Source organism: Diplotaxodon limnothrissa, linkage group LG18, assembly GCF_057381915.1.
Source record: "Diplotaxodon limnothrissa isolate DT_005_m linkage group LG18, D_limnothrissa_male_GT1.1, whole genome shotgun sequence".
NCBI lineage: Eukaryota > Metazoa > Chordata > Actinopteri > Cichliformes > Cichlidae > Diplotaxodon > Diplotaxodon limnothrissa.
The window spans coordinates 10,031,935-10,052,154 of NC_140613.1; the positions used below are offsets into that span (position 1 = coordinate 10,031,935).

A 20,220-nucleotide genomic window follows, 5' to 3' on the forward strand; every position below is an offset into this window, starting at 1 on the left:
TAATGGTCCAGTTTATTTGTTACAACTTTAATGAACATGGCAACATTTCAAAACCAAAAACAAGTTAAATTCAAGAAACAAACCAATAGATTATACACAGCACATGAAACCTTGATTACCTCTAAGGCATGCTCCTTGTTTAGTCTTCTACACCCCTCGAACTCTGTGTTGAAACACTGAGTGTCTCACGTGTACACAGCCCCAACAAACAGTGAGTGACCTTATTTTTACTACAGAAGTGTTTTAAACTGATAAACCCCAAAGTTCCTGTCCTCATCCAACTTTCTAAAGCACATTCCTGTCTGCTGAAAGTTACTCATGAAGGCATTCACAGCGATTAAAAACAACTTTCAGACAACTCTAAACAAACTATGGCATCATGGTTAAAAAGAGACAAGTCAAACCGGGCAGCAAAAACAAATCTAACCAACACTTTTTGCAATCAAAGAATTTAAATTTCATTGGGTTGCTGTTTTTTTTGGGTTTTTTACCTTATCACTGGAGCTCTTGAACGGTCTACGTTCAGCAGCAGGATAGACTCAAAGGATTCCTCCTTTTGTGTGTAGGGGGGGGGACAAACTACGACACGGGCCTGATTCTACGACCTAAGCCTGCAGCATCCTCCAACACTGTGAGCGAGAAGTGAAGGCGTTTCAATAGCAGATTTGCACTGCACTTGAGGGCAGATTCACACCACGACAGGAAAAAAAAATTATTAAAAATCATGTATTGAACCGTTTCGTTTCTTTGACCTAGCAGTTTAGCATGCAGTTTTACACCAGTGTCAATCTAAAGCATCGACATACAGTCACTTTCAGACTTACCAGGGTGCAAATATAGAGGCTATTATCATATTAAGCAGATTCGACATTACCTCCTATGCAACAACCTTTTCACTTGTCAAAACTTCACATCATGCAGTTCATTCATGGGAAAAAAATGGGCTGTGAATTTCCTGGACATTTTCTTTTTGTTTAATGACACAGGTAAGCATTTGTTTGCATGTATGTCACTGGACAAAAACACTGGTTTTCCTTAGGTTTCGCTTACCTGTGTTATTGCAGCAGAACCTAAGGTGCAAGGTCTGGGATGACACTGCAAAGATCAGATATATATGTATGTATATATTGCACTCTTTGCCGTCAGTGAACAATGCAGTCAAAGAGATCGTTTGGACTTTAACATTAACAGCCTTTCACAGCAGTGCTCATTCATAAAAAAAAAATCATCATCAATACTGAGCTAATCAGCAGCACTTCCACTACTAGCATTCCACATGCTTATTATAAAGGACATATTAGAGAGAGATTATCAGCAGAAACCTAAGCATGCTACGCTGGAGTTATGCAGGAGATTTCTAAGCAAATATATTGCAATGAATGGCATTTTGTTTTTAAAAAGACATCAACTACACAATGGCAAGTTGGCAAATATTCAGAACGCAAAAAACCCCCAACATGGACATCCTTAAACAGTTCCTACCAGCAGTGTAACAGACCTCAGTTCAGAAATCCAACTACCTACACAAACAATCTACAGGAGCTGAGTAAAGAGAATCTCAGAAACATGTGGTACAAGAATCATCACATTCTGAAGCGCTAAGCCTCTCCTGAGAACATTTCATACTTACCCAAAGACAAAGGAGGGAGGGGGGGAGGGGAAAGGGCAATATTTGAGAAAAAATAAAAAAATACTACATCGTTGGCAGTTTATAAAGCGTTCTTTCTCAAAGTCAAATCACAGGTTTTTTGTACTTACATTACAGGAGGGCTCAACTGATGGATGCCGACTGCTTAACCACCCCCAGACCCTACAACATCTACCACTTTTTGTTGCATCGTTTTATACTTTTAAAAACATTCTTTTCAAAAAAAGACAAGTGTAAACATGTGAGTTCACAATTGGGCAAGACAAATGTTTCAATGCATTTTTTCTCTCCCTCTCTCCTTTTCAAAACAATTTTACCTCACTGTCCTGGAAAAAGAACAGCACAAAAGGTAGATGGATATATAACACTAAAAATATGCATCATTTCTTAGAACCGCATGTTGAGAAGGATACTTGGCTTACCGCTTTTCTAAACTTGCCTGTGGAGGAGGAAGTGACTATCAAGGGAGGCAGCAAAAAATAAAAAATATATATATATACAGTGCAAACTACACCTCAACAATATCAGCAACCAATGCAAAAAGTGAGAAGGAATGCCACAGCAACGCAGGTAATGCATGAGATCACGACACACAGATACCGTCGGCTTTCTCGTGACAAACATTTTTTCTACTTGCTAGAAATAATATGAAATATATAAATAACAAGTCTGAACCACCCGGCATCACTGCACGCAAGTAATGTGACTACGAGTCTTATAGACAGTTGGAGAGAGACAGGACAGCACAATTTGGTTTTGGACAATCAGTTCAAACTACAACGCCCACCCCACCTATCCCCCCCCTGCTCAGCGGCCTCACGGTAAAACAAAAACAATCATACAGAAATACATCTCCACCCCAACTTACCAACACAGGAGGTTTCAGTTTGTTTTATTGCAAAAAAACACAACAGGCAAGAGCAATTTTTAAAACTGAGATGATTTTACATGGTAATGTCTACAGTTTAATAAACATGACTTCTAACCACATTTAATGTAGATACAGGGCTGGAATGACCATATGTATAATTACCTCACTAAAAACAAAGCATTTACAAGAAAAAAAGAATAACAAAATGGAAAAAAAAAAAAAAAAAAAGAGAGAGAAAAATCAAAGAGGACGTGTTCGCCGGGTAATCTGCCATCTATGTGAAACACTTTCAAACCAAGGAAATTTAAGATCTTCATCAAGGCGTCTGCATCCAAACATTTAACAAAGGATTTTGTTTCGACAATGTAGCATTTACTTTATGTCCACTTCACATTACTGGCCCTGTGCAGAAGAAATACATAGAAGATACATTGCATGTTAACAGCAGAAACAGTGGACTCAGCTTCCCAAAATAAAAAGCTAAAAAGCCTGTGTAGGAAGGAAGGTGGTTTTGGTTAAGTGTGTGAGGCTGCTGCGGTCACCGGAGCCCTGTGAAAACCTGAGGAGTGAAGCGGGTTACGGTGCAAAACGACTGAGTGTACGTGAATGTGGACAGCGCATTATTATCGGGGCGGGTGTACCTGGGGAGCTTGTGGCGCCGCGCCCATCGGCTGTGGGTTGGCCGTGCCGTAATAAGCGGCCTGCTGCCGGTAGTACTCCGCCCAGGCCGCGCTGTAGTCCGGCTGGCCTCCAGGTTGAGAGGCAGCCGCTGCCGCTGTGGCCTGAGGGGCCGCTTGACCTCCAGGGGATAAAAATAATAGAGAAAAAAATAAGTTTGTACAGCCAAGAAGCTCAAGGTCAAGTCTGAAGTTTTCTCACTGCACCTAAGAGACACCATGATAAAATTCATGAATGCTTTTTATAGAACTAAAATATAAGGAACAGAAAGCCAAATATGCTTCTCTGGGTTAGTTACACAAGCCAACAAGGCAGCTATTCAACTAGGGAGGCTCCTGGTGACTCATCTGCTAGACACTCAAAGAAAATAATTTTATTTAAAAAAAAATAATAATAATGAGTCTTTAATATAAATTAAAAAAAAAAAAAAAATCAGGCCAGTTTAACATGTTTGAAGTCATTAGTTACATTCCACAGGAATCAAATTAACTTGTACGTGTCACTGAGCGTGGCACTTTGCATTTAATGGTTATGTGGTCAGTTCATGTGGGATTTGAACATTAAATCGACCTCATAAGTGTCAAGTCAACACCCTGCCGAAAGATATCTACTCGTTTGGCTGTGAATGCCCTGTTCACTACCATGGATTCCTCCTCTGCGTTTACTTTTTTTTTTTACCAGTTTTGGAAATTAAATCAGTGAGAGAATAACAAATATACGGAATAATAATAATAATAATAATAATAATAATAATGAGGAGAAGAAGGAGAAGAATAATAATATAAAAGTAAAGAAGTAGAAGTATATAAAGCAGACCAGCCAGACAAGAGCACGACAAAGGATATTAACAACCATTAGACATAACACAGCTTTCCCAACATACATTCAGCTACTATTAAATAAATTGTAAAAGTAGAACAAAAAAAAATTCAGGCCACAGTAAATGCTTCCAATCTTGTCAGATTAGATTTATAAGAAGGGGAACGAACCCGCCACTGAGGTCTCTTGGTGGCGGGTCAGAAACCTTCTTCCTTTCTATTGGGCGGCTGCGAGAACAGCAACTCTACTAGCAAGAGGGCTGCTTGTGGAGGCAACCACCCTTTAACATCAAACACACTCATACTTAGAGCTGGAGGAGCGATGAGATGTTATTTAACTAGACAAAAGCCTAACCTATGCTGTGTTAGGAGTAGTACGCTTGTTTTCCTCCATGCTAGCATCCAAAACCACAATAAAGGGTTATTACACCAGGCTTTAGTTTCTTATACTACTATACTATATACACTAAAGCATGCTGATCTTGGTCTTACTCTCGTTGAATGAATGTAAAGTCTATGATGCAGCATGTGCAAGTAAACATTTATAACTCATCCAGCTGAAGAAACAGAAGGTGGAAATGGGGAGGAAACAAACCAGTCACATTGTTCTACAGATGTGCATGTCGGGTGGCAGTGAGAGTTACAGCGTAGGGTTTCAGACATATCTGCGGCGCGCTTTAGCACAAAACCCTGCTCGAGCACTCACCTTGTTTCTTATAATACTCCTCCCAGGCTTTCGTGTAGTCCTGAGGTTGCTGACTCTGTTGACCTGCAGAGTGAAAAGGAAGAAACACGTTAGAGCATTCAAGCATCAAATCGAACCACAAAACATAAACAATGACCCTACATTGCTTATATGCACAACCCCACAAGTCAAACACTCATCATTTAACTCCACAAAACACACACACTCAATAACAATAAAACATTCATAGCACATGGAAGACTGTGCCATCAGTGTGGATAAAGCCCTGACTTAGTCTAGAAAATAATCTACTCTGAGCTGATAAAGGTGGATCTGTGTCCACAGCAGTCCTGCAGATAGTCAAAGTGTCCCAGTCTAAACAGCACAGCCGTCAAAAGTCAAACAAAGTGGAGGCACACTTGAAAACGCTCCACGGCAGGTTAGTAATGCTCACAAATACCCAGACCTGAAAAAGAAGCTGACTAAATGGCCGAGGGCTGTTTAGACTGTCTTGTGTTAAGAGGTGTACACTGAAACTACGTTCATATACCCATTTTCTTGTAATATTCCTCCCAGGCCTTGGTGTAATCTGCCTGTCCACTCTGACCTGCAGCCTGTGGGTCACCTGTTAAAGAAAACGGTACTTGTAATTAGTCAATCATTCTCAGCAGTTTGTCCTCCACCTGCCTGGGTTGGGCTGTCAGCCTAGGGGTGGTGGAGGAAAACTACCCTGTTCCTGGGGTATTTAAAAAAATGTTAAAAAGCTGCTCTGCAAAAGCAAAGTCATTTAAAAGTTGAAACCAAACCAATTTGTGTTTGTTAGTAACACAAATGAGACATGAGCACAGCACACTATCAGGTAAGTCTACTGAACTACACTGAGCTTGTCTGAACACTTTCCGTTTCTTCTGCTCCTCTGCTTTGCTTTAAGTGAAAAAACACTCCGGTTACCTTGGCCGTTGGCTTGACTGGTGCCGGGCGCTCCGCTGGTCGGGGTCATGGGAGCCTGCGGCTGCTGGCCGTATTGAGCGTAGTACGCTGCCCACGCTGCTGCGTTGGCATCCGCTGCTGCTTTATCTGCACGCAAGAAACAAGCTGGTAACCACACAACAGCCAGGACTCATTCTGGCAGCAGCAATGTTGTGCCTTACTGAAGACGTGCAAAGGCTAATGCTAGCCAACTGTAATAAGACACCATGTATCGTCAAATCTGCTGATGTAATCAATACTTGTGTTTTAGCACATAAATCTCAAATGCTATAATATTTTGAAAGCAAATATTTTCAAGAAAAAAAAACAAGAGTGTCAATAAAAGAGCATTTACTTCTGTAATTACTTTTTGTGCCTACAGGGGGCACTGCTTCTCCCCAGAGTGCAAATTCATAGTTAAAAAACAAAGCACCGAGCTCTTTGGCCCTGAAACTTCACCCTTTAGCGCTTTCCAACATTTATCCTGTTTGTTCCATTGTTTTTCATTTTGTTTCTGTTGGGTCGCTGTATTTTATGACTAACAGATATACTTTCTAACCTCTGAGTATGATTTCAAATATTAAAATATGGCAAAGGGCTTTTCACATCAAATGCCCCCATTAGCAAATACTCACTTGGATCAGGCTGGCCCTGCTGCCAGTGTGGGTAGCCGTTGCCCCATCCCTGAGGCTGATATGGAGCAGGAGGACCACTGAAGGAAGAAAATAAGTAACCATCATCTCTCAGTCAGCCATGTTCAGATATTCTTACTATCAAAGAGGAGGCAACTGTACTTACTGTGGTCCGGGTGGGCCCTGATTGTATGGTCCAGGATTGTATGGACCCATGGGAGCACCAGGGGGTCCGGGTGGTCCTGGAGGACCATGTGGACCTGGTCCTCCATGTGGGCCAGGAGGGCCATGTGGGCCACCCATGGGAGTGACAGGTCCCTGATCAGAGAAATGGTGCGGTCAGTATAAGAGGGGTAAATAAAAAATAAATACCGGAGTCTTCACATGGAGGCTAATTATAAAAACAGTTAACTCACCCCAATTTTCTCCTCCACTAGTTGCCGGGCGTAGTCGATCTGCTGAGGAGACCCTCTGACTGTAAACATCTTAATGTTGGGGTCAGCGTTGGGCGGAGGATTCCTCTGGAGCTCGATTCTGGCTCCCGACTGCTGGCTGATGCCCTTGATTGTCTCACCACCTGGAAGAGAAACATGGTCAGAGTTTACAGGGAGAAAAATATTTTAACCGTTTTGGTTGACCCTTTCGTCTCTCTGATCTCTCTACCTTCACCGTGTCACTCTCTATTGTGTGTTCAGGTCTCAGATTATAGGGTTGGGGTTATCCATCAGCTTGTCAGCGTGGTGCATGAGTTTTCATCATAGACCATACACATTTTAAACCATTATTTACTCCATAAGGTGATTACTAAGAGTGCACTACACTCCTAAAGTTTGTTTTAATAACTGAGCTCGAGCCCCACTGCTGTTGAGGAGCGACTTACCTTTCCCAATGATCAGACCAGTCTTCATGGTCGGGACCGTAAAGGTAAACTCTTGGAGGCCACCAGGGGGGCCCATGTTCCAGTTGCCCTGACCGCGACCGCGTCCCCTGCCACCTCCATGCCCTGGAGGTCCTCCCGCCTGGACGCTCCGCAACAGGTCGGAAATGATTTCTGCCGCGTGCTGAGCCTGGTCAGGGGGACCCATGATCTGCGCTATCCTGTCTGGTGTGGTGCCATCATCTGGAGAGAGGAAGGAGGGCGATTTGAGACAACTGAATCACAATTTCAGCTTTGATTTCTATTACTGCTGTCACATTAAACAAATATATACTTTTCTAGTATTTCCTCTAATTATGCCTCTAACCAGCGATGCACTGTGCATGTGTTCAGGTCTCAGATCATAGGGTTGGGGTTATACATCAGCTTATCAGCGTGGTGCATGAGTTTTCATCACAGACCATTTTAAACTGCTTGATTTGCTTCATGAATGTCATGTTAGATGCTCACCTGGTTTGAACTGAATCCTGACGCCTGTGTCATTCTGAATTTTCTTGATCATTTCTCCATTTCTCCCGATAACAATTCCTACTGCAAAACGTGGGACAGGAACCTGAACAATAAGAGGACAGAAAAGCAAAATTAACACGATCCAAAAACCCTGGTCAACAACGTGATGAATTAAACAAATGACAAGTACTGACATCTAAGCTGTCTCCTCCAATCCTTGAACCGTACTCGCTCCTCTGCTCCCTGAAGCCCTGATCTCTAATCAGCTCCATCACCATCTCTTTGGCTTGCTGGGGAGACAAAGTACATATTATTACAGTACAGTCTCCATGTGGAAGACTTGGAATTTAAAAAAAAAAAAGTTTTATGACATCAAAATCCCAGCTGAAGTCTCACCTGAACTTTAAAAGGTTCTCCTGAAATGCGTAGTGGTTTGTCTGCGCCTGTGTTTTGGGGCCCATCTTGGATCATGACCATTTTCACTCCAGCTCGTTCCTGCAAATGAGAAAATAAAACAAAAGGTGAGTCAGTAGCAATCACATCTAATTATCTCTATATTTTTTTTGTCTCACTTTGACTTGAGGCTCACCTGAAGGCTTTTGATGGTTTCTCCTCCCTTGCCAATGACAAGTCCGGCTTTAGAAGCAGGTACCATAATCTCCTGAACAGTCATTCCTGGGCCGTCGTTGTGGTGGAACGCTGGGGCCGGACGCCCCTTCTCAACGATTTCTGTTAGTAGCCTCTTTGCCGTCCTTAAGGGAGAAAAAAAATTACCATTTTGTTTAGTAACGGATAGTAGGGCTGCTCGATTACAGCAAAAATTATAATGGCAACTTTTGGACTTTGGTCAAAAATACATTGCTGCCCACACCAGCTTCCACGGGAATTCTGCATATGAAACAGGGGTGACACTTACTGGATTGATTCTGGTAATCCTGTTAATGTCACCGACCGATCTGGCATCCCTCCGCTGTCTACAAGAGAGAAGACACTGTAAACACAAAACCCTCCAAAAACAGTTGGTATGCTCCGACTTCTCAGCACTGGCAGCAAATCCAAACCTACCAGGGGCAATCTGTATTTTGCACCCAGACTCCTGCTGGAGACGTGATATTTGTTCACCTCCTCTTCCAATAACTAGAACAGGCAATGACAAAAAACAAGTATAAATATCAAATTCTAAGAGCACAGAAGTTATGCTTTTTTGGGGGGGGGGGGGGGGTTGTTTTGTTTTTTTAAAACAAACACTTACTGAAGCCAACCATGCCATCTGGGACCTTGAATTCTTCTGATGTTGACCTTAGGATAACGGGAGATTAATCAACATAAACTTTATAATACAATGAAGCCAAGCACAGTATGTGAACATGTTTAAATTGATAATGCCCGTTTACCTTGGGGGACCAGCCATTCCTCCAATACCTGAAAAGGCTGCAAGAAGACGACCAATTAGCCAAAAAAGACTTAATAAAATAAAATACAATTTTGAAGAACCAAATTTCACATTCTTGCACATATTTGGCCTTTTTAAAGTAGTAAATACAACTGCACCTTCAGTTCACTTACCATCATTTGTAGCCACTTTCTTTGTCTCTGGTTGGTCTGTGAAAAAAATGACATAACCAGTGTAAGTACCTCTCATTATTCCCATGCCACATCACATTATTAGCTCCCCCCCAATCAAAGAAAAAACAAACTGATTTTACACATCTAAAATTCATTTGTCAACACTACGTGGAATTTAAACAGTTCAGACAGCTGGATTAGACGCTCATCTGCCAGCTTCCTGCATGCATACTTGGCTTGATATCCTATCTGAAGATGTTTAGTCCTACTCAACGCTGATGCTAAATCCTCAGTTTTGTTTAACATAATTCAACAATACTCTGCAACACAGAGCTATACTGTAATGTTCTATCTGCCAGATTATTCAAGCAGCCAGAGTCCTTGCACTTATTAACTCAGTAATGAAGTCAATTCATTGGCTCCAAATTAGAAATAAATCACCATTGAAGTCCCTGTATTTGTTCAGCTCTCAAAGGTTTGTTAACCCCAGTTCTGACTTGATCAGTGCCTATAACCCGATTATACCTCAATTATACCTCTCAAGCAGGATGTCAGATTTTTCAGAAGAATACCCCCAAATTGTTTTTCCAACTCAGAAATCCTGAGATGTCCCGCTAATCCCGATTTAACAATCTTAGATGAGGGTAGAGAACATAAGCAACAGAAAAGCTGTAAAAGTCTGTAAATCATCATTGTGGATTTGCGACTCGCTAAATAAGACATGCTGAGATCAGTGACCAGCGTCTATACAGGAACATGCTGCAACTCACTTTTTAAGTGAGGAAGAAAAACCCAAAACAAAAGTAGAACAAGAACTGTGCTGCACTGCTAGTAATGCGTTAATAGCTCTGTCTTGCTGAGGAACAAAACAAATCCTGTTTTTCAGCCTTCGCTAGTGGAACGCGCTAAACTCAGGAGTGTCACTCCCAGCGCCAAGATCTGAGGCAAATACAAAGCAGCATTAAATCCAAGTGTCCTGAAGGTGCTTTCAGTTGCACATAAATCATACTTCCGTGCCAGAGCTACAACGTAATTATTGGAACTCCATTTTAACCCTACGCCCCAACCTTCTACATACAACAACTACACGTCAGGTCGGCGCATACCCCAACAACTTGAATGCTGAGGAAGTTAAGAGTTAATAACTGTGTGTGTGTTAACTGGTCTTATTTCTTTGTGAAGTACAGTTTGTTTGTTTTTTATTTTATATTAAGTTTCCAAACCCAGAGAAAGTAAATAAACCCAGATTAAGCATTATAATGTAATTAAAACCATGATTTTTCCCCCCAATCTTTTCCAGACTTTATAATCAGTACATGTGTGAACCAAGCAAACTGGAAACTGTCATGCTTTCATTTTGGACCACATTAACCACCAAAAAACATCTACTTAACCTGTTTATAGGCTAGTAAAGCTAATTACACCCACTCACGCCTTAACCAATATTTGCCTCCAGTCTGGTCCACTCAATCAAAAAAAAAAAATAATAATGATTTGACACATGAAAATATTTACAAGACATTAGAAGATAAGGTAAAACCATCACCCTAAACACATGCCATGTGCAACATACTGCTGCTTTTTAACTGGTTAGTAATAATGTACAGTGTTAGATCTAAAGGTGAAAATTCACACTGAGAGGAAAAAACGATTAAAAAAAACAAAATAACTGGGTTATGGACGTTAAAACAGAATAAATGCATTTCAGCAGCTGCTAAAAAATGAAACACAAAGGCAGGCATTAACTAGAAAGACTTGCATTGAGATCGATTTGAGCCACTGACCGATATTCAGGTTAGGCATGGGAAAATACCCACCAGCGTCCTCCAGGGGCCTTTTCTGGCCCCCGTAGCCGAACTCGTTTGTCGGGGGTGCCGCAACTCCGTCCCCGCCAATCTTTGCTGCGATCTGAAAGCAAAAAATGAAGCAACAAGAGAACACGTGAACTCCCGAGATCATGTATTTGTTGTTCGTGTCTCTTAAGGTGCGTTTGGAGAGGAGAGGCGTGCTGCCTGCGGCCTACTGTCCTAGCCGGAAGTCCAACAAAGGGGAGCTTCAGGTTTCACTTTAGCAAATCGGTTAATTTTGCTACAACACAAAAACACCAGCTTGCATTTAACTTATACAATTATTATCTTATTTTTTAACCACTCTAAGCTGCGATCTGTTGTGTTTTCCCGTCTGTTTTCGTTTTCAGAGTAACGCAACGTTAGCTTAGCTCAGCTACCTTCAGAGCACAACGACAGAAAGCGCCGAAAACTCGCAATTCGTTCCCGGCCTGCGGGATATTTTTAGCCCGAGTGATTCCGTAGTCGTCTTCTCACCTGTCGTGCTCGTTGCAGAGCGTCTTTAAAAGCGTCGTTCATGCCGCCACCGGCGTTTGAGGACGGGGGAGCCACGTTGCTGTAGTCTGCCATATCTGCCTGCTGCTGCTCTTCTCCTCCTCGGCGCGATAAGATGGCGGCTCGGTCTCACAAACGGGAGGTGGTGGGAGACACGAGAAACTCGCGGGCCAGTGTTTGCTCTCGCGATAACGGCCTCACGTGTGTCACCAGAGGAGATTTGGAGCAGGAATCAGTATCAGACGACCTTTGAAATGTACTGCTGTAGAAATACTTCTTTTGAAATTTTACTTGAGTAAAAGTGCAAAAAATATGAACATAAAAGCGAAAAAATTAAACATTCTTATCGTGTTCAACAGCATGTTTCAGAAGATCACTTTTAACACTGGTTTGTAATAACTGATAGATAATTGGGGCTGATTTTAAGCTTCAGTTTAAAAAAAAAGCAAACTGATTATATTTATTTTCATTAATTTCACTTTGTAATTAGTTACTACATTCATTGTAGTGAAGAAAAAAAACAATATTCCCCTGAAAGGTAGTATTATTTGCTTCTATTCCACCACATATACGTGATAAATAAATAAATGTAAACTTCTGGGTTAAATATGCTATTTTATAAAGAGTTTCCGCATTTTACAGGGATACAAATCTAATTTTACACGTGCAATAGACCTGCTGCAGCTCATCATTTGTGTTTGACTGTGTGCAAAGGTTGCAGCGAGGGGATGTCAAATTATGCTTTGCAGGAGAATCAGCCCACCAGACGGCCCATTTTGTGTAACAATTATGGTCTTCTTTCGACTACTCCCTTTAGGGGTTGCTCTCCTATCCACCCCCAGTATCCTCCTCTGTTACACCAACCCTCTCTATGTCCTCCTCCTCCGCATTCACAAATCTTCTGTGTGGTCTTCCTCTTTTTCTCTTGTCTGGCAGCTCCACATTCAAAGTCCTTTGTCCAGTATATTCCCTATCCCTCCTCTGCACATGTCCAAACCATCTCAGTTTTGCCTCCCTAACTTTGTCAGAGTCCAACAATTGCACTTAAATCAGTAATAACTTTATAATAATATTTCTTTAGTAACATGCAGTGCTGTCTTTTGTTTATGAAGACAAGTTGCTTGAATCTTCATGGCATAAAATACTATTATCTAATATTCAGTAAGGTTGAGGTTCTGTGCCAGCTATAACGAAATCCCAATGAATCCCAACGAAATCTCAGAGGAGAAGCTCTTTGCACTATAAACACGGATAAAATGTCCCATGGAGTTTGTTGGTCACGTCGAAATCTTATAACCTGAGTGCGATGGATCAAAACTTCACTGTGCTCATCTTTTTTTTTGTGACATATGAAATTTTATTTTATATATTAGCATTGTTGTTGGTGAGTATATTGTTTGCTCTGTGTGGCTTTACTATTTCCCTCAATAAGGATGATCTCACAAAGAATTCACTTGGCCTATGTGACCCTTAATGACTCACACGATCAAGGCATGGATCAGCGACTCTCAACGACCACTTCAGCGTGACAACGGCACTACGGGTTAAATATTTGAGACTGACTTTTAGAGCTGAAGAGTCCTTTCAGGTAAATGTCTTCAAAACCTGAAAAAGATTTATTCCAGAAGACTTTCACTCCTAAATCTTTATTTTAAACATGACATTAAATCTGTTACTCCTGAGATTCACACACTTAAATTGAAAATGATCACTTTTGTAAATGTATAGAAATGTAGATATCTCATTATCCCCATCGCTACCATCCTCCTCTGTCACACCAACCCTAAGCAGGTCCTTCACTACATCACTGAATTTTCTCTCTAGCCTTTCTCTTTTCCTCCATCCTCCTCTCTCGCTGCTTCCTAACATGCCTTCCCCATCGCCTCTTCCTTTGTCTTTTCCCAACAGTAGCACAGTTTCTATCAGCATGCTTTTGGCCAGCAGAACCAGAGGTGATCGTTGTTAACCCCGGCCCCAGTGCGACCTCCCCCATTCATCCAGGCTCAGCACTGACACTAGGGTTACAGATGAACACTATCTGATTCATGCTATGAAGTATCATTTTATTATACAGTCAACACAACAACATATTTTCTTATTTTAAAAGAGCATGTCGAGTAGCCAGCTGTTACTCTTGGTTATTACATATTTAAAGTCAGTCAGATTATGGTTCCATGCTCGTGGTCAACAGAAAATATAACAAAGCAAATCCTGCAGAGTTAACCATAACTTCGTGATTGACCTCATTTCACATCTCAGGCATTTTTTTCAGACATGTGTTTGGATAATTAACAAAAATAAAACTCACAGCTTTTGCTTTTTTTCTAATTTCCTCAAGACTCCAAGGAGGAAAAAACATTTTCAAATTTTCTAGTCAGAGTGTAGTTCATTAAGGCACACGGTATCGCCCTGACGAAGCTGGCTCCCATGCCATTATAATATCCTTTAATTCCATATCTTTCATATATCCCAATCAGTCCCGGTAATACACCCGAGGCTGGCCGTGAATCTGATCTGAAAGCTGAAGAACAAGACAAACAAACATGAGTAAAACATTCCCACATAAAAGCTTCATATGAAACTGTAAACTGTGCCGAATGAATGAGAGCCGATACCCTGCGCTTGCTGCTGAGTTCGGATCACCGCCAGCGGGTAACTGGTGATTTGTCCAGAAGCGAACGCCACAAAGCTGAAGAAAAACAGTTTGGAGTCACTGTTGTAGGCGGGATCGCTTTTTGCCCAGCTCATGATTGACTGCAATTACAAAATAAGCAATTAGCATCTTTTCAAAATAAAAGTTCACTTGATCTCTGTTGTCTTCTGGCCCACCTGATGAACAGCACACTCCACACCTGCATAGGGGATCATACAGAGGATGCTGGGCTTGAATCCTCTGTAAAAGGAAGACAAAGACTCGCTTCTATAAATGGATCGGGCACACACTGCAACACCATGGTAAGTGCCAGCCTGCTGCAGGTTCAGCCTCACCTTCAGCACCTGTAGAGAAAACAAGAGGAGAGTGAGACTGCTAAAAGAGATCCCCACTAATAAATTAAAGTGGGTCTATTAGTCTCAATTCTTGGACTCTACTAGAGCAGCTTTGAGTGATTCAACAAATTTTACATTATCATACAGTTTAGCTAATGCTGAACTTTGGTGAAGCCTGTCAGTTCATCTATTGTCTGAAACAAGACTCCTTAATTCCTCAGCCTCTAAACCAGCTTTCTTCAGGTTTGCTTTGAGTAGCAGTGGGGCTTCACAGCCACAGAGATCACAACCTTTTTTCCTCACCTAATTCTCCAGTCACATGTTTCCATTGTATAACTATTCTCCAAACACTTGTCTGGCAGTAAATTTTTGCTTTTGCTTGTTTCCTACCTCATGTTTTTTTCTTTTGGTACCTTATGGTTGCTACGTAAAATGCATATTCCCCAACTGGCAACTGGTTGCTGGCTCAAAACCCTCGTTGTGATTGCTTTGGTCATTAACAGGTTCAAATGGAACATGCAAACTTGTTTGCAGACACTGGCCACTTACTCTGTGAGTTTAAGTGGCACTTTAAAAAGTGCAGCTCAAACCAGAAACAGAGAATATTCACCATTAAAAGGAAAGCTGTGCCTTATTGCTGCAACAAACATATCTCAAAAAGCACACATTTTACATTAAAAGGGAACAGTTTCCCTTCTTAAAAAACTTCACCACTTAGAGAGTAGTTTGCAACTGTTTGGAGACAATTCAGGATCTTCTTGTGATACAAACAATTGCAAGGAGTTTTTCAGTGCAGCATTGTGTAACTGTTTGCAAACATTTACTCACTATGGATGGCTAGCAGCCTCCACTAACCACTCTCCAACGGCTGCAGAAGAAATGCTTTTTCCTAGCAACTGGTTGCTGACTGGTCTCTAGGCATGACTGGAGCCCTAACCTGCCATGTTGGTAATAATTTGGGGATTTTGGGCTTTTACATTTCTGTTAACTAGACTTCTACAGGGGAAAAAAGTTTATGTAGCACATAGTAATTCAGAAAAGATACATGTCCTGAAATAAGAGGGGATATGAATATATACCATTTTACCCATTTGCTGTGCTATCAACTGTTTATGATTCAGAATACCTGCTGTATAATTCATCAAACTCAAGATGACCTCATGCTCAAAACACCAGAAAACCAGAAAGATTAAAATATGTAGTGAAATACAAAGAGAAAGGTTAGTAGTTAGAGGAACAGGGGTTTGCTGTCGACCGTGCATCTTTTTTGTATTTATTCACGTGCTCTGTGTGGGATGGGAGGAAGAGTTTGTGCATTTTGGTTTTATGATGCTCGTTTGTTTTTGTTTTTAATAAAAAAAAAAAAATACATTTATTGTTGATAAGATGGTGTTGACATGATGTTGATATCATCAGTGGTAACATTTTTGCTTGTATTTGGGCTGCTGACTGTGGAGGGGTTATTTGAGACTTTAGTGTGACGAACGCAAACAAAGGAGAGCCTCTAAAAATATCAGAGCACGCTGGCCTCAGTACAGAATGTTAGTTTAATGTTGTTATAGCATAAAGGGGAAAAACTGAGTTGAATAACACAGTATCCTCCAGTTTCTCATAATGTAAGAAGCAAAAGCTCAGTTTTAGTATTTTCCTCACCTGTTTACTCCACATTGCCGTGGCGATTTATCAGCCTCAAAGTAATACAGAATACAGTTATTCACGGCCATGAGATTACAGATGAAGATCACTGTTTCCCAGCATCTAAAGTATTTGTGTGGTTGTTCACGCACTTCCTCATGGTGATTGTTTAATATTAATATTGGAACATGTGTTGTTCTCTTTGGAGATACTGTAGAGACTGACTCATTTGTTTATGATAATAAAAAGGCTTTATAATGAGTCTAACAATGACATAGTAACAATTAAAACAGTCAGTGATCTGCACTTCAGGACAGAAATGTTAAAGTACTCAGATCTGCCACTGATCTGACCTCTAAGGGGTAGAAGACAGCGTGAGCCACAGCTCCAGAGATGCAGCCCAACCCGAAACGCTGCTGCACTGTCAGAGTCTGCTGGGTCCTGTTTTGGGTGTAGACCTTCATCTAAACGGAGCAGAGGACATCAGAGTGTGCTAATCAATCGGAAAAAAATAAACTGTACACCAACAGCTCAATGCTCAGCCTCACCTGGGCGTAGATAAGACACTGAAGTGTCGACTGTGGCGTTCCTTTCAGCACGTTGACAGCATTGCCTTGCCACATTGACCGCAAACCACCTCCTCTCATCTCCTGAAAACCCTGGGAGAAGGCCTTGGATCCATACACCTATTGTGGAGACAGGAAGTCATTTTCAGTGAGGTGCAGGTGTGCAGTGATGTGGAACAGTCACAACAGCAACACTTTTAGGATAAATATAGGTACATAAAGTTAAAAGCAAGATAAAAGCAACAGTTTGAATGCAGGTCATAAAAATAAGGCAGGCAAGCTGATAACAGACTGTTTTTAGAGCCAGAGATACTAATGTAAAACTAGGCCGGGCTCACAGCCAAAACGAAACATCCATCCATCGTCTTCTGCTTACCCATATCAGCGCCACAGGGGAGCTGGAACCCAAAAATTTACATTATCTTAAAATGCTAAATAGCTTTAATGTTTTTTTCTGTCTCTCTTTGTTAGCCCTGTGACAGACTGGTAACCTGTCTGTGGTGTACATCTAGGATAAGCTCCAGCTCTCCTGCAACCTTGATAAGCAGTTAAGAAAATGGATGGATGGACAAAAGAAGCATATTTGCTTATTAATCTATACTGTGACACGATGTTAAAACATGAGTGGCTCTTTTACAAAATGATTCAAACCTTTATTTAAGCATTTCTTAGAGCCATTTCTTTGCAGCAGGAACAGCTTTGACTCTACAGGCTTTGTGCACCTGGGCTTTGGTAGTTTATCTAATTCTTCCTGACAGAATTTGCGAGTCTTCCAGGGCCACATAATAGTTACGCTGAGTGATGTAGTCAGAAACTCTGTAAAACCGCTGAGCTTGAATAATTATTACATAATTTGTGTGATGTTTCTGAAACATTTTCCTTTTCCTTTTGTCTGCAGTGCCTTGTGATAGTGGAGCGGACCTGAAGTTGTGTTTTAAGGCGGTCTATGGGTGCCGTCATGGTCCGGGACACAGCATCCGCCAGTCCTGCTGACATAACAAATGTCCTCCAAGCACTGAAGCCTGACGCTTCTTCAGGGAACTCAATGGGGATCCCGCGGCTCTCCCCGACATCAAACACCTGCAGGAGTACAAACAGGAGGACTTAACTGATCACCTTTTGAGGAGACATTTTAATCGCTGTGTAAATGTAAAGCATAATGGGAATGATCATACCAAACTGTGTTTCCATGAGGACACTAGCTCCCCGATGTTATCCACAGGGTTGAGGATGATGTGGTGCAAGAATTCATCCCAATCCACCGTCATCGAGTTGTCCTTATCCATCCTGATGTTGCCAAAGACAACGACACTTGTCAAGTTTCAGGAAATAAAGCTTTCACATCCCGTATTAACATCACATCATTTGTCCATTTTCAAAACAGCAAGCTGAGTAATAATCATTTATAATTCAGAGATACAACAAGTTCAGGTTAGCCAGGTAGTGAGTCCATACTGAGGGATCCTTTTAACCATTCGTTTAATCTGGCAACCCAAAATAATCACGATTATGCCTTAAATATATTTTATTTAATGCTAATTATGCTAATTATTTTAAACCTATATGCCAAGTATAAATGCATATATACTCAAAAACAATAATGAATCTATGAGGTAGTGGGCAAGAAAATCTTACATTTGTATAATTTTTTTTGCATTCGGCTTTGAAATGACCACTCCTAACTCCTTAAACAAACATATGATGTCCTCCTGGTCAATGAATCCTGATCAAAGAAGAAATGCACAAAATTACAAACAGATACTGCTCTTCCTCATAAGTGAAGTTTCTATATGATGTGCTATGGTCCCTGAAATGCTGCAGGTCTGTGTACCATAAACAGATCTTTTGTTTGCCTGCCAGCCAGTCGTGTCTGACCTTGAAAACACATTTCACCATCAACAAAATAAAAAATGTATTCAGGTTATCGAGGAAAAGTCATGTTAGAACACACTTTCTGCAGAGTTATGTTCATTATGTTCTTTAAAGGACAAAAAAAGCAGGAGGCGCAGATCTTAAAAACTGATTTAAGTCCTCACATACTTCATTTTGTATCATTCATTTTTTTCCTCCAGAAATGTATCACTTATAAGGCGGTAAGACTTTCAACTCACCACAATTATTCTTATCAAGGTCATGAAAGTGAATTTTCCACTTCCTCTCTCTGTCCATCATGTAGCTGAGGAACTCTTGATAATCCAGCAGGCCATCTTTGTCTCTGTCATAAGACTCGACGATACTCTACAAGAAACAAAAACAGCTCTCTCAATAGCAGGTTTAAAAAAAACAATAATAATACCGATGCATATAGATGCTATTAAGAATATTTGTTACCTGGACCTTCCCATCCGCTGAGATAATACCATGCTTCCTCATTTCGTCTTGTAGCTCCGCCACAGAAACGAATCCATCCTCATTTTGGTCCAGTTTACTAAATAATCCACGAAACTGATCCATGGTTCATGCAGAAAAGCAGTAAAATTTTCCAGATGCAAACAGAAAAAACCTTTAAAACCTTTTATTCGTTGCAGGACCTTTTAAAGGAGATTTTAAAACATTCATTCATTATCACCAGAGATGATTGACCTGCAGCTCTGCAGAGGCGCTGACTCACTGGCAGAGAGAGAGAGCTTCTATCAGCGGTTTTTGTAAAACTCACTTCCTCTAAGGAACACCAGGGGGCGCTGTGGCTGCAGGAGAGGCCACCTTCATCTGGAATAGACACAGTGGCCTCGAACCTGTGATCTTCTGCGTGCTATTTATACAAAATGTATTTTTTTTTTTTTTTTTTTTTTAAAGGAGACACATCTTGCAGATAAAGGAAACTGCTGACATCAAGAATTCCAACCAGTGGCTAGAAAAAGCTGACCTCGAGCACAGCACAGAGGCTCTGATCACAACAGCGAGCCTCAAAGCACCAGATGCCTAAAAGCAATCGTCTGCCACACTCGATAGGACCCAAGATGCAAGCAATGCAAAGGTCCCACTGAGACAGTCCTGCACTTAGTAGCAGCATGTAAGATGCATGCTGGCACACAGAGAAGCACTGGGTTTGGATAGTACACAGAAATGTCTCCAATTCCCAGTGGAAGACAGGTCAGCAACTGCTGTCCAACCAACAACACATCCATCCAACACATTCTGTCATCCAGCTGCCAGTAAATTATTGTAAAAATTACACATTTACAGAGTCATGACAGAGAGCAGAAGACTACGGTTGTGATAGATGTGCCAGTTAAAAGGAGGAGACCAAATGCACTGAATAACTGGAGCAGATAGGAAAGGAGGAGTGGTCCCAGTGGTTACAGGAGTATTACAGGACCTGTAACCCCCAAACTGGGAGAGTGGCTCCAGCAGATTCCAGACACAATATCTGAGAGGTCTGCAGTCCAGGAAGAGCTAAGTACTAGAGGAAGACACACATACCAATCCACGGGG

The 20,220-nt window shown here is 41.3% G+C and overlaps 2 protein-coding genes across 7 annotated transcripts; both read right to left on the reverse strand.

Moving 5' to 3' along the window:
* fubp1 (far upstream element (FUSE) binding protein 1) lies at positions 1-11,719 on the reverse strand. Of its 6 annotated transcripts, none has more exons than XR_014907075.1 (20): positions 11,579-11,719; positions 11,039-11,162; positions 9,255-9,290; positions 9,083-9,119; positions 8,941-8,987; positions 8,754-8,825; positions 8,605-8,662; positions 8,278-8,440; positions 8,085-8,183; positions 7,883-7,978; positions 7,689-7,791; positions 7,182-7,421; positions 6,718-6,878; positions 6,468-6,619; positions 6,305-6,381; positions 5,652-5,777; positions 5,251-5,325; positions 4,721-4,784; positions 1,051-3,320; positions 1-629 (listed from the first exon to the last, which is right to left on the reverse strand). XR_014907075.1 is itself a non-coding variant. In XM_085378919.1 (20 exons), exons 1-20 carry the CDS (start codon positions 11,669-11,671, stop codon positions 2,913-2,915), a joined length of 1,992 nt encoding a protein of 663 aa, XP_085235045.1. In that variant the 5' UTR covers positions 11,672-11,719; the 3' UTR covers positions 1-2,912. The 6 variants fall into 6 exon arrangements, 5 of the variants coding, with proteins under 5 accessions (XP_085235045.1, XP_085235046.1, XP_085235044.1 ...); XM_085378919.1 differs by having other exon boundaries at positions 1-2,921; positions 3,161-3,320; XM_085378920.1 differs by having other exon boundaries at positions 1-3,320; positions 11,072-11,162.
* A 2,210-nt stretch (positions 11,720-13,929) lies between these two features.
* Positions 13,930-19,315, reverse strand: slc25a24l (solute carrier family 25 member 24, like). Its single transcript, XM_085378274.1, has 10 exons — positions 19,117-19,315; positions 18,897-19,023; positions 18,421-18,508; positions 17,961-18,072; positions 17,707-17,865; positions 16,768-16,905; positions 16,573-16,683; positions 14,426-14,593; positions 14,212-14,350; positions 13,930-14,117 (listed from the first exon to the last, which is right to left on the reverse strand). The coding sequence occupies exons 1-10, from the start codon at positions 19,237-19,239 to the stop codon at positions 13,930-13,932; spliced, it is 1,353 nt and encodes a 450-aa protein (XP_085234400.1). The 5' UTR covers positions 19,240-19,315.
* Positions 19,316-20,220: the final 905 nt, after the last annotated feature.